At 43.9% G+C, this 13,834-nt stretch overlaps 1 protein-coding gene across 1 annotated transcript in view; it reads right to left on the reverse strand.

Moving 5' to 3' along the window:
* LOC106576112 (conserved oligomeric Golgi complex subunit 5) overlaps nt 1-13,834 on the reverse strand; it is a 105,832-nt gene that overhangs the window by 12,149 nt on the left and 79,849 nt on the right. Inside the window, 3 exon segments of the mRNA XM_082963851.1 lie at nt 173-283; nt 11,381-11,480; nt 11,641-11,802. Of these exon segments, the coding sequence (XP_082819977.1) occupies nt 173-283; nt 11,381-11,480; nt 11,641-11,802 (373 nt within the window).

The following is a 13,834-nucleotide window of genomic DNA, read 5'->3' on the forward strand; positions in this document are numbered from 1 at the left end:
TAGACGTAAAACATAATGCGGATGTGTAAAACAAGGTAGACATGTAAAACATGATGTGGACGTGTAAAACAAGGTAGACATGTAAAAAGAACATAGTGCAAGCTAAGCGTAATGTGTGTGATGGTGTGTGTGTATACGTGTATGTGAGCGTATTGGTGTGTGTGTGTGTTACCTTAGCAACAGCTTAGTATAGTCTGTAGAGGGAGTTGACCACCGCTATGTTCCTCCTCTGGCCTTCTGTGAGAGGCCCGATCACCTGACTGGCATCCCCCTGGGTAGACAGCTAGAGAGAAACACAGAGTGAGAGAAGAATGGAAGGAGAGAAAGAGGAAGAGAGAGAGCGGGGGAGAGAGAGAGAGAGCAGGAGAGAGAGAGAGAGAGCGGGGAGAAAGAGAAATAGTTGGAGGGAAGAGAGAGAGAAAAGTCAGGGCACCAGTAGTACTCAGCAGACACACAGCATCAGTGAGAGCAAGGGCCCACAGGAGCCAGACGCCAGCTCCCACTGCTATAGCAGAGCGAGGAGGGGCCACACAGAAATGTGGCAGGAACCAGGATCCAGCTGTAGTAGCAGTTTCTGCTGTCTTCAGGCCATGTTCCACAGGCGGATGGGGACACCTCACCACCACTCATCTCAGAGGTGATAACAAGCTAGTCACACACACAATCTAATCCTCATCATACCTACAAATGAGTGGAGTGGAGAAAATAGGAGGAAAAGTCATAGACGAGCTCTGAAAATAACATTGGGAATGGAATGATCTGGAAGTAATCTGAACCTTCACACCATAGACAGAGTGCTGATTGGATAACAGAAAGAGAGAAATTAGGGCCCTCAGGAAGACAGAGAGAGAGGAATTGGGGCCATCTCAGGAAGCCAGAGAGCGAGGAATTGGGGCCATCTCAGGAAGCCAGAGAGAGGCATTAGGGCCATCTCAGGAAGACAGAGAGAGGAATTGGGGCCATCTCAGGAAGACAGAGAGAGGCATTAGGGCCATCTCAGGAAGACAGAGAGAGGAATTGGGGCCATCTCAGGAAGACAGAGAGAGGAATTGGGGCCATCTCAGGAAGACAGAGAGAGGAAGACAGAGAGAGGAATTGGGGCCATCTCAGGAAGACAGAGAGCGAGGAATTGGGGCCATCTCAGGAAGCCAGAGAGAGGATATGGGGCATCTCAGGAAGACAGAGAGCGAGGAATTGGGGCCATCTCAGGAAGACAGAGAGAGGAATTGGGGCCATCTCAGGAAAACAGAGAGAGGAATTGGGGCCATCTCAGGAAGACAGAGAGAGGAAGACAGAGAGAGAGGAATTGGGGCCATCTCAGGAAGACAGAGAGAGTAATTAGGGCCATCTCAGGAAGACAGAGAGAGTAATTAGGGCCATCTCAGGAAGACAGAGAGAGTAATTAGGGCCATCTCAGGAAGACAGAGAGAGTAATTAGGGCCATCTCAGGAAGACAGAGAGAGTAATTAGGGCCATCTCAGGAAGACAGAGAGAGTAATTAGGGCCATCTCAGGAAGACAGAGAGAGTAATTAGGGCCATCTCAGGAAGACAGAGAGAGAAAGAAAAGCAAGAGTTCAGACAACATGTGCAAAGTGGTGCCATAGCAACGGTCTAAAAATGACACAGCAACAGTTAACTAATGCCTCAGAGTGTAGTTGTGTGGATGGCAGACGCGCACACACAAACACGCTGGCATTCATGACATGCACGTGCCCACACACGCGCACAGAAAGGTGTCAGGATACCAGTCCTGAAGTAGCTTCCTGTTCACACCTGAGTATGTCTGTGTTTGTCAAATCAAATCGTATTTGTCACATGCACCGAATACAACAGGTGTAGACCTTACAGTGAAATGCTTACTTGCAAGAACTTAACCAACAATGCTTTAACAAGTTTTTTGAAAAATAAGTGTTGAGTAAAAAATAGAAAATAAAAGTAATAAATAATTAAAGAGCAGCAGTAAATAACAGTAGTGAGGCTATATACAGGGGATACCGGTACAGAGTCAATGTGCGAGGGCACCGGTTACTTAAGGTAACTGAGGAAATATGTATACTACCGGTCAAACGTTTTAGAACACCTACTAATTCAAGGGTTTTTCTTTATTTGTACTATTTTCTACATTGTAGAATAATAGTGAAGACATCAAAACTATGAAATAACACATATGGATTCATGTAGTAACCAAAAAAGTGCTAAACAAATCAAAATATATTTGGCTTGATATATTTGGCTTGATGACAGCTTTGCACACTCTTGGCATTCTCTCAACCAGCTTCACCTGGAATGCTTTTCCAACAGCCTTGAAGGAGTTCCCACATGTGCTGAGCACTTGTTGGCTGCTTTTCTTTCACTCTGGGGTCCGACTCATCCCAAACCATCTCAATTTGGTTGAGGTCGGGGGACTGTGGAGGCCAGGTCATCTGATGAAGCACTCCATCACTCTCCTTCTTGGTCAAATAGTCCTTACACAGCCTGGAGGTGTGTTGGGTCATTGTTCTGTTGAAAAACATATGATAGTCCCACTAAGCCCAAACCAGATGGGATGGCGTATTTCTGCAGAATGCTGTGGTAGGCATGCTGGTTAAGTGTGCCTTGAATTCTAAATAAATCATGGACAGTGTCACCAGCAAAGCAAAGCAACCCCACACCATAACACCACCTCCTCCATGCTTTACGGTGGGAAATACACATGTGGAGATCATCCGGTCACCCACACCATGTCTCACAAAGACACGGCGGTTGGAACCAAAAATCTCAAATTTGGACTTCAGACCAAAGGACACATTTCCACCGGTCTAATGTCCATTGCTCGTGTTTCTTGGCCCAAGCAAGTCTCTTCTTATTATTGGTGTCCTTTAGTAGTGGTTTCTTTGCAGCAATTCGACCATGAAGGCCTGATTCACGCAGTCTCCTCTGAACAGTTGATGTTGAGATGTGTCTCTTACTTGAACTCTGTGAATAATTTATTTGGGCTTCAATTTCTGAGGCTAGTAACTCTAATGTTCTTATCCTCTGCAGCAGAGGTAACTCTGGGTCTTCCATTCCTGTGGCAGTCCTCATGAAACCCAGTTTCATCATAGCGCTTGATGGTTTTTTGCGACTGCACTTGAAGAAACTTTCAAAGTTATAGAAATTTTCCGTATTGACTGACCTTCATGTCTTAAAGTAATGATGGACTGTCGTTTCTCTTTGCTTTTTTGAGCTGTTCTTGCCATAATATGAACTTGGTCTTTTACCAAATAGGGCCATCTTCTGTATACCACCCCTACCTTGTCACAACACAACTGATTGGCTCAAACACTTTAAGAAGGAAAGAAATTCCACAAATGCACCTTTAACAAGGCAAACCTGTTAATTGAAATGCATTCCAGGTGACTACTGAAGAATCTCAAATCTAAAATATATTTTGATTTGTTTAACACTTTTTTGGTTACTACATGATTTGATATGTGTGTTATTTCATAGTTTTGATGTCTTCACTATTATTCTACAATGTAGAAAATAGTAGGTGTGAGTAGGTGTGTCCAAACCTTTGACTGGTACCATATATACAGTTGAAGTCGGAAGTTTACATACACTTAGGGTGGAGTCATTAAAACTCCCTTTTCAACCACTCCACACATTTCTTCTTAACAAACTATAGTTTTGGCATGACACAAGTAATTGTTCCAACAATTGTTTACAGACAGATTATTTCAATTATAATTCACTGTATCACAACTCCAGTGGGTCAGAAGTTTACATAAACTAAGTTGACTGTGCCTTTAAACTGCTTGGGAAATTCCAGAAAATGATGTCATGGCTTTAGAAACTTCTGATAGGCTAATTGACATCATTTGAGTCAATTGAAGGTGTACCTGTGGATGTATTTCAAGGCCCACCTTCAAACTCAGTGCCTCTTCGCTTGACATCATGTGATAATCAAAAGAAATCAGCCAAGACCTCAGAAAAACTATTGTAGACCTCCACAAGTCTGGTTTATCCTTGGGAGCAATTTCCAAACGCCTGAAGCTCCCACGTTCATCTGTACAAACAATAGTACGCAAGTATAAACCCCTATGGGACCACGCAGCCGTCATACAGCTCAGGAAGGAGACGCATTCCGTCTCCTAGAGATGAATGTACTTTGGTGTGAAAAGTGCAAATCAATCCCAGAACAACAGCAAAGGACCTTGTGGAGATGCTGGAGGAAACAGGTATAAAAGTATCTGTATCCACAGTAAAATGAGTCCTATAATCGACATAACCTGAAAGGCCACTCAGCAAGGAAGAAGCCACTGCTCCAAAACTGCAATAAAAAAGCCAGACTACGGTTTGCAACTGCACATGGGGACAAAGATCGTACTTTTTGGAGAAATGTCCTCTGGTCTGATGAAACAAAAATAGAACTGTTTGGCCATAATGACCATTGTTATGTTATGAGGAAAAAGGGGGATGCTTGCAAGCTGAAGAACACCATCCCAACCGTGAAGCACGGGGGTGGCAGCATCATGTTGTGGGGGTGCTTTGCAGCAGGAGGGACTGGTACACTTCACAAACAGATGGCATCATGAGGATGGAAAATTATGTGGATATATTGAAGCAACATCTCAAAACATCAGTCAGGGAGTTAAAGCTTAGTCGCAAATGGGTCTTCAAATGGACAATGACCCCAACCATACTTTCAAAGTTGTGGCAAAATGGCTTAAGGACAACAAAGTCAAGGTATTGTGTGGCCATCACAAAGCACTCACCTCAATCCTATAGAACATTTGTTGGTAGAACTGAAAAAGCGTGTGCGAGCAAGGAGGCTTACAAACCTAACTCAGTTACACCAGCTCTGTCAGGAGGAATGGGCCAAAATTCACCCAACTTATTGTGGGAAGCTTGTGGAAGGCTACCTGAAATGTTTGACCCAAGTTAAACAATTTAAAGGCAATGCTACTAAATACTAATTGGGTGTATATAAACTTCGGACCCACTGAGAATGTGATGAAATAAATAATTCTTTACTTTTATTCTGACATTTCACATTCTTAAAATAAAGTGATGATCCTAACTGACCTAAGACAGGGAATTTTTACTAGGATTAAATGTCAGGAATTGTGAAAAACTGAGTTTAAATGTATTTAGCTAAGGTGTATGTAAAATTCCGACAACTGTATGTATATACACTGCTCAAAAAAATAAAGGGAACACTAAAATAACACATCCTACATCTGAATGTAATTTTCATTACATAGTTGAATGTGCTGACAACAAAATCACACAAAAATAATCAATGGAAATCCAATTTATCAACCCATGGAGGTCTGGATTTGGAGTCACACTCAAAATTAAAGTGGAAAACCACACTACAGGCTGATCCAACTTTGATGTAATGTCCTTAAAACAAGTCAAAATGAGGCTCAGTAGTGTGTGTGGCCTCCGCGTGCCTGTATGACCTCCCTACAATGCCTGGGCATGCTCCTGATGAGGTGGCGGATGGTCTCCTGAGGGATCTCCTCCCAGACCTGGACTAAAGCATCCGCCAACTCCTGGACATTCTGTGGTGCAACGTGGCGTTGGTGGATGGAGCGAGACATGATGTCCCAGATTTGCTCAATTGGATTCAGGTCTGGGGAACGGGCGGGCCAATCCATAGCATCAATGCCTTCCTCTTGCAGGAACTGCTGACACACTCGAGCCACATGAGGTCTAGCATTGTCTTGCATTAGGAGGAACCCAGGGCCAACAGCACCAGCATATGGTCTCACAAGGGGTCTGAGGATCTCATCTTGGTACCTAATGGCAGTCAGGCTACCTCTGGCGAGCACATGGAGGGCTGTGCGGCCCCCCAAAGAAATGCCACCCCACACCATGACTGACCCACCGCCAAACCGGTCATGCTGGAGGATGTTGCAGGCAGCAGAACGTTCTCCATGACGTCTCCAGACTCTGTCACATCTGTCACATGTGCTCAGTGTGAACCTGCTTACATCTGTGAAGAGCACAGGGCGCCAGTGGCGAATTTGCCAATCTTGGTGTTCTCTGGCAAATGCCAAACGTCCTGCACGGTGTTGGGCTGTAAGCACCAAGATTGGTGCACGGTTGTAGACTCCGTCTCATGCTACCACTAGAGTGAAAGCACCGCCAGCATTCAAAAGTGACCAAAACATCAGCCAGGAAGCATAGGAACTGAGAAGTGGTCTGTGGTCACCACCTGCAGAACCACTCCTTTATTGGGGGTGTCTTGCTAATTGCCTATAATTTCCACCTGTTGTCTATTCCATTTGCACAACAGCATGTGAAATTTATTGTCAATCAGTGTTGCTTCCTATGTGGACAGTTTGATTTCACAGAAGTGTGATTGACTTGGAGTTACATTGTGTTGTTTAAGTGTTCCCTTTATTTTTTTGAGCAGTGTATATATCCATCTTGAATGCGATGAGCCAAGTAAAGCCCCCCGGCCAAACCCTCCCCTAACCCGGATGACGCTGGTTGAACTGTGCACCGCCCTATGGGACTACCGGTCATGGCCGGTTTTGACACAGCCTGGGATTGAAACTGGGTCTGTAGTGACGACTCAAGCACTGCGATGCAGTGCCTTAGACTGCTGCACCACTTGGGAGGCCCCTCATAAGGTGTATTTTTATCTGTTTTTTAAATCTAATTTTACTGCCTGCCTTGATGTGAAATAGAGTTCCATGTAGTCGTGTCTCTATGTAGTACTGTGCGCCTCCCATAGTCTGTTCTGGACTTGGGGACTGTGAAGAGACCTCTTGTGGCATGTCTTGTGGGGTATGCATTCAACATGTCAATACTTCTCACAAATACAAGTAATGATCGCTCCTCTACTTTGAGCCAGGAGAGATTGACATGCATATTATTAATGTTAGCTCTCAGTGTACATCCAAGGGCCAGCCGTGCTGCCCTGTTCTGAGCCAATTGCAATTTTATTATGTCACTTTTTGTGGCACCTGACCACACAACTGAACAGTAGTCCAGGTGCGACAAAACTAAGACCTGTAGGACCTGCCTTGTTCATAGTACTGTTAAGAAGGTAGACCTGCGCTTTATTATGGACAGACTTCTCCCAATCTTAGCTACTGTTGTATCAATATGTTTTAACCATGACAGTTTACAATTCAGGGTTATTCCAAGCAGTTTAGTCACCTCAACTTGCTTAATTTCCACATTATTTATTCCACTATTTTGGTGGGGTTTGAGGGTTTAGTGAATAATTTGTCCCAAATACAATGCTTTTAGTAAAAAAAATATTTAGGACTAACTTATTCCTTGCCACCCACTCTGAAACTAACTGCAGCTCTTTGTTAAGTGTTGCAGTCATTTCAGTCGTTGTAGTAGCTGACGTGTAGTGTTGAGTCATCCGCATACATAGACACACTGGCTTTACTCAAAGTCGTTAGTAAAGATTGAAAAATCAGCAGCAGACTATGATCGACAATTTCAAAAACCGCACTGAAGTCTAACAAAACACCCCCCAATCTTTTTATCATCAATTTCTCTCAGTCAATCATCAGTCATTTGTGTAAGTGCTGTGCTTGTTGAATGTCCTTCCCTATAATTGTCCTGAATGTCTGTTGTCAATTTGTTTACTGTAAAATAGCATTGTATCTGGTCAAACACCATTTTTTTCCAGAAGTTTACTAAGGTTTGGTAACAGGCTGATTGGTCGGCTGTTTGAGCCAGTAAAGGAGGCTTTACTATTCTTAGGTAGCGGAATGACTTTAGCTTCCCTCCAGGCCTGAGGGCACACACTTTCTAGTAGGCTTAAATTGAAAACATCGTCCGCTATTATCCTCAGTAATTTTCCATCTAAGTTGTCAGACCCCGGTGGCTTGTCATTGTTGATTGACAACAATACTTTTTTTCACCTCTTCCACACTCACTTTACAGAATTCAAAATTACAATACTTGTCTTTCATAATTTGGTCAGATCTACTTGAATGTGTAGTGTCAGCGTTTGTTGCTGGCATGTCATGCCCAAGTTTGCTAATCTTGCCAATGAAAAAAAATCATTAAAGTAGTTGGCAAAAATCAATATTTTGTGATGAATGAGCCATCTGATTCAATGAATAATGGAGCTGAGTTTTCCAAAAATGTAAGTTAAGGTGCTCCAAAGTTTTTTTTACTATCATTCTTTATGTCATGATTTCTCAATTTGCAATACGTTTGCCAATCGGTTGTGCAGCCAGACTTATTTGACATTCTGGTCACTGGTCACCATAGCAACACTCACCCGAGCACACACTCCAGCAGGTATATTTCACTGGTCATCCTCAAAGCCAACTCCTCATTTGGCCGCCTTTCCTTCCAGTTCTCTGCTGCCAATGACTGGAACGAATTGCAAAAATCACCGAAGCTGGAGACTCATATCGCTCTCTCTAACTTTAAGCACCAGCTGTCAGAGCAGCTCACAGATCACTGCACCTGTATATAGCCCATCTGTAAATAGCCCACCCAACTACCTCATCCCCATATTGTTATATATATTTTTTTCTTCCTTTGCATCCCAGTATCTCTACTTGCACATCATCTTCTGCACATCTATCACTCCAGTGTTAATGCTAAATTGTAATTATTTCACCACTATGGCCTATTTATTGCCTTACCTCCCTAATCTTACTACATTTGCACACACTGTATATAGATTTTTGTATTGTGTTATTGACTGTATGTTTGTTTATTCCATGTGTAACTCTGTTGTTGTGTTTGTGTGGCACTGCTTTGCTTTATCTTGGCCAGGTCGCAGTTGTAAATGAGAACTTGTTCTCAACTGGCCTACCTGGTTAAATAAAGGTGAAATAAAATGTTTTCAATAAAAATTCCTTTTGCCTCATCCCTCTCAACCATACAATTTTTCAATTCCTCATCAATCAACAGGGATTAAATAGTTTTTACAGTCATGTTCTTAATGGGTGCATGCTTATTAGTAACTGAAATAAGCAATTTCATAAATGTGTCAAAGTGCAGCATTTGTTTGCTCCTCATTACACACCAGGGACCAACAAATATTCTTTACATCAACAACATAGGAATCACTACAAAAGTTATTGTATGACCTCTTATACACTATATTGGGCCCAGCCTTTGGGAACTTTGGTTTTCCTAGATATGGCTACTACATTGTGATCACAACATCCGATGGATTTGGATACGGCTTTCAAGCTAATTTCTACAGCATTAGTAAAGATGTGATAAAAACATGTTGCATATTTAATTCCTGTGCTGTTTGTAACTACCCTGGTAGGTTGACCTACCCTGGTAGGTGCCTGCATTGGTTACAGTTTGAAGCTTTTTCTTGAGTGGGCAGCTTTATGAAAGCCAGTCAATATTTAAAATCACCCAGAAAATATACCTCTGTTGACATCACATACATTATCAAGCATTTCACACATGTTATCCAGATACTGACTGTTAGCACTTGGTGGTCCATAGCAGCTTCCCACCAGAATGGGCTTTAGGTGAGGCAGATGAACCTGTAGCTATATTACTTCAACAGTATTTAACATGACATCCTCTCTAAGCTTTACAGGAATGTGGTTCTGAATATAAACAGCCACACCTCCACCATTATCATTTCTGTCTTTTCTGTAGATGCTATAACCTTGTATTGCCACCACTGTATCATCAAAGGTTTTAACTAAATGAGTTTCAGAGACAGTCAAAATATGAATGTCATCTGTTACTAGCAAATGATTGATTTCTGGAACTTGTTTAAGTTATATACGTTAACGTGGGCTATTTTGAGCACTTTTCTTCTGGGATGCTTACTTGTTTTCATTGCTTTAATGGGAAGCTTAGCAGAAGTAGATGTGCTCATGTTATTTATCTTAGTGCAGGGTGAGCTGCACACCGTGGACTTCCTCCTAGGGCACACCACCTCAATATTAATAGTATAAATCTGGTTCACAGCCCATGATTACTGCAAGCAATAGCTGTAGGATCAGCAGAGGCATTCAGGGCAGTTAGAGGGACATAAATGAGGTTATTTACATTGTGTCTACCAACGCTGGTATAATGTACATTTGCTGAAGCATTATGACAACTCAGTGTCACAATGGTAGGGATTAACTCAGCTGCGCTTGGGTCATTGATAAGTCATTGTCTCAACCCAGCCTTATAATGCTGTGAAAGGATCGTGAAACCCAAATGATTTGGGTGGATCCCATCCTCCTTATAAAATGAGTTTTGTTTTCAAAAGGTATAGAAACTGTCAACAAAAGTTACCCCCTTCTGGCTACATGCAATAATCACGTAGCCAGAAGAGAAAGAATCCTGCTAAAGCGTTCAATGCCACGATTCAGAGAGGGCACAGGGTCAGATATGATTGTCTAGCAGAGAGTCAATCAGCTCTTTAAAATCCAGTTTCAATCCTTCAGAGCTGCCCTTCATAATGTCATTAAAACCCACATGGACGACGATACAATCGATTTCCATGTCCTGACGTAGTACATTCGGGAGCAGCTTAGTAATGTAATTTACTAGAGCTCCGGGACAGGACATTGTTTTTGCACCAGGTACGCTCAAAGTTCTTACCATAGAGCTGCCCAAAATCACAGCAGGCGAGAAGGACGAGGAAATCAACCCACTTCCACGCTTCACAGGATTTGGAGAACCCTTTATGGACGGGCGAGAGGCAGGATAACTTGAGCCCGTTGCTCCCGGCGCCTGGTGCAGGCCTCCGACAGATGGAGAAGCCCCACTCGATCCAGTTTCTTACATAGGCTGGCGACCTGCGTGATCAAGAAAGCCACCTCAAGCCTAAAATCCTCAGCAAGCAAACAATTGCCGCACTGGAACGCTGAGTGATCCAGTTTGTCCCGAAACAAAGCGCAGTAGATACAGCTCCTACATATGTGAAGAGCTGGAAGACGCAGGGCTCCTAGGGATGTAGGGTTTACTTCTAGTCCACTATATAATCAAGACTGAGAGCCAGGGTGGAGAGATTGTCTCTACACATGTTTTATTTCTTAATGTTCAGGTCAACTCTACCTTTTGAAGACTACATTAGTAGGCAGGAGGAACCACTCAGACACTGTGTGGCTGTGTCCCAAATGACACTCTATTCCTTATATATAGTGCACTACTTTTAACCAGAGCCCTATGGGTCACTAACCCGGCCACTAGCCTCCTCAGTAACCTTCCTCATCGGACTAGCCAAGCAGCCCACTGATGATGACCATCAGGGAAATTCTGAATGAACACTGACGACAATGGGCTGAGAGAGACAAGCTCTGACCGGTCTGTACTATTCTACCCCCCTCTATTCTCCTGTTCTCTTCTCCTCCTCCCCTCTCATCTCCTCTCCTTGCACCCACTGACACACAGGGCTGCCACTTAGCCACAGAACAGGGTTTGACTGATGGACAATTGGTTGTTGTGGTGACCTACCAGCTGCTCAGACTTGACGCAGAAGAGCTGGACGGTCTTGGCAGCGTTCTTGACCACCGCCAGAGTCAGACTGGTGTCTACCGACGCCACGTTCAGCTCACTGTGGAGGACACACACATAATAATATAACATGTAGGACATCGGAAAGAACAGGATCAGCAAAAAAAAGTGAGATGAAAAACAGATGTAAGAAATAATATTTCAGTTTTTTTTCTGAGAATTTTGCCTGATTGGAGAACAGTGTTTGTGTGGGTGTGTACCTGGTGATGGTCTTGATGATGCTGTCCAGTTCGTCGTGGGAGGGGGGGTTACGTCCCCCCATGGGGAACACCAGGTTGATGGGGTCAAACAGACGAGACAGAGACTTGGAGAGGTACGCTGCCTCGTAGGGCTGCAGAGAGTCCTTCAAAGCCTTCTCTGGACTACACACAAACACACACACACACACACACACACACAGGTTATTTAACTTATGTTTACATACAATATACATTGATGGTTAATTATTTTCCTCGTTTTAAACAAAGTTCTACATTTCGGAACATGCCTAGAGGCCAGATTCTCTGTCTATTTACACATCTCAAACACACTGATCTAGACCCACAGCGAGTGCACAGTGGACTCGTCTGTGCCGCTGGAGCGAGATAAAGACATCAGCAGTGACAGGCACGGCTACCCTCTCTTCCAACTCTCTCTCTCTCCCTTGCCCTCTCTCTTTTCTCTCACACTGATGAAATGGGGAAGAGGTGGAGAAACCCAAGCAAACAGCAGCCTGTAGGGGCGTCAAAGGACAAGGTTGAATATGGGGTTGCGCATGCTTGCGCACACACACACACACACACACACACACACACACACACACACACACACACACACACACACACACACACACACACACACACTTCTCCAACAGCGCTCCAAACATTGGTTCATCTGGCCAGTCATTTATGCACCATAATTCACCAGACAGGGCGCCTATTGATTAATGGTGCTCTCTCGTTAACTGAAAGGTAGCTAAATGAGAATAATGACAATGACGACGAGTGCTTTTCACACACGAGCAAATGTGCATTCAATGTTTGTTCTCCATCTCATCACCCTCTCCTCTGACTTATCCCTCCGTGTCAACCCGACGATTCATCCATCTCTTCCCACCCGTCACTTCTACGTCTGGGCTTTTTCACACTACCTCCTTCCATCCTCCTCCCTCACTTTATCCGTCTGTGCAGTTCTCTATCAGCTTGTTAGTGTACCTTCTGTCCTTTCTTCACACACACCTCTCTCTTCCCTCCCTCCATTCACTATCCATCCCTTCAGCCCCCTCTCTCCCTCTCTCTTCAGTGCCCTACCACAGCAACAGACACCTTGAGTAACAGAGGTAATTTGGCCCACAGCAGCACCCGTAATTACAAGGTTAAACACAGAGACAACACAAAACACACAGGCTGACAGCTCTACATCAGAGAGCAAACAGAGAGATGGAGAGAAAACGAGGGTATGGGGTAGAGAGAGACAGGCAAAGCAAGGAAATGAAAGAGAGGTAGAGAGCGGGATGGAAAGAGGGACCCAAGAGAGAAAAGAGTACTAGAGAGAGGGAGAGAAAGAGAATTAATGGAGTCAGGGAGATAACCTGGGTCTGCTCTCATGTACTCTTGGTTAATCAACACTGACTCAGCTTGACTGAGTGCCAGAGGGAAAACCAGCGGGGCCAGGCGCTGTAGCCTGAGTACCCAGGGACAGGATCTCCTACTGGGAAACAGGGAGCAGCAAGGGCCCCTGGCTGGGCCTGGAGCTCCACACCTTTGGGTTAATGTGTGACTCATATCAGGCTCCAGCAGTTATAGACAGACGCTAGAGTGTACAGGAGCCATTTCCACCTGTCTGGTCACATAGCCATACCAACGCAATTTAAACAAACACTCAGGTTGTTGCATCTGTCACAAATATAGTTGCTTATTCCAGACATCTACAGGCAGGATAGGGATATGTCAGGCCTGAAGTTCACCCAGTAGAGAGGGTCTCGGTCCCAAATGGCACCCTATTCTAAAAATCTTGGTTGACGGAGTCGTCCGTTCTTTTGACCAATCGATTGTTCAAAATATTTCCACGTGTATTTTTCCACATATAAAATCACATGCGCCAAATCCAACAGGTGTAGACATTACCATGAAATGCTTACTTACAAGCCCTTAACCAACAATGCAGTTACGAAAACATTTACTAAATAAACTACAGTAAAAGAATAACACAATAAAATAACGAGGCTACATACAGAGGCTACCGGTACCGAGTCAATGTGCGGGAGTACAGGTTAGTTGAGGTCATTTGTACATGTAGGCAGGATAGATAATAAACAGTGAGTAGCAGCAGTGTAAAAACAAAGGGGGGGAGGGGTCAATGCAAATAGTCTGGGTGGCCATTTTATTAAACAGCAGTCTTATGACTTGGGGGTAG

This window comes from Salmo salar, chromosome 17 (genome assembly GCF_965601325.2).
Source record: "Salmo salar chromosome 17, fSalSal1, whole genome shotgun sequence".
NCBI lineage: Eukaryota > Metazoa > Chordata > Actinopteri > Salmoniformes > Salmonidae > Salmo > Salmo salar.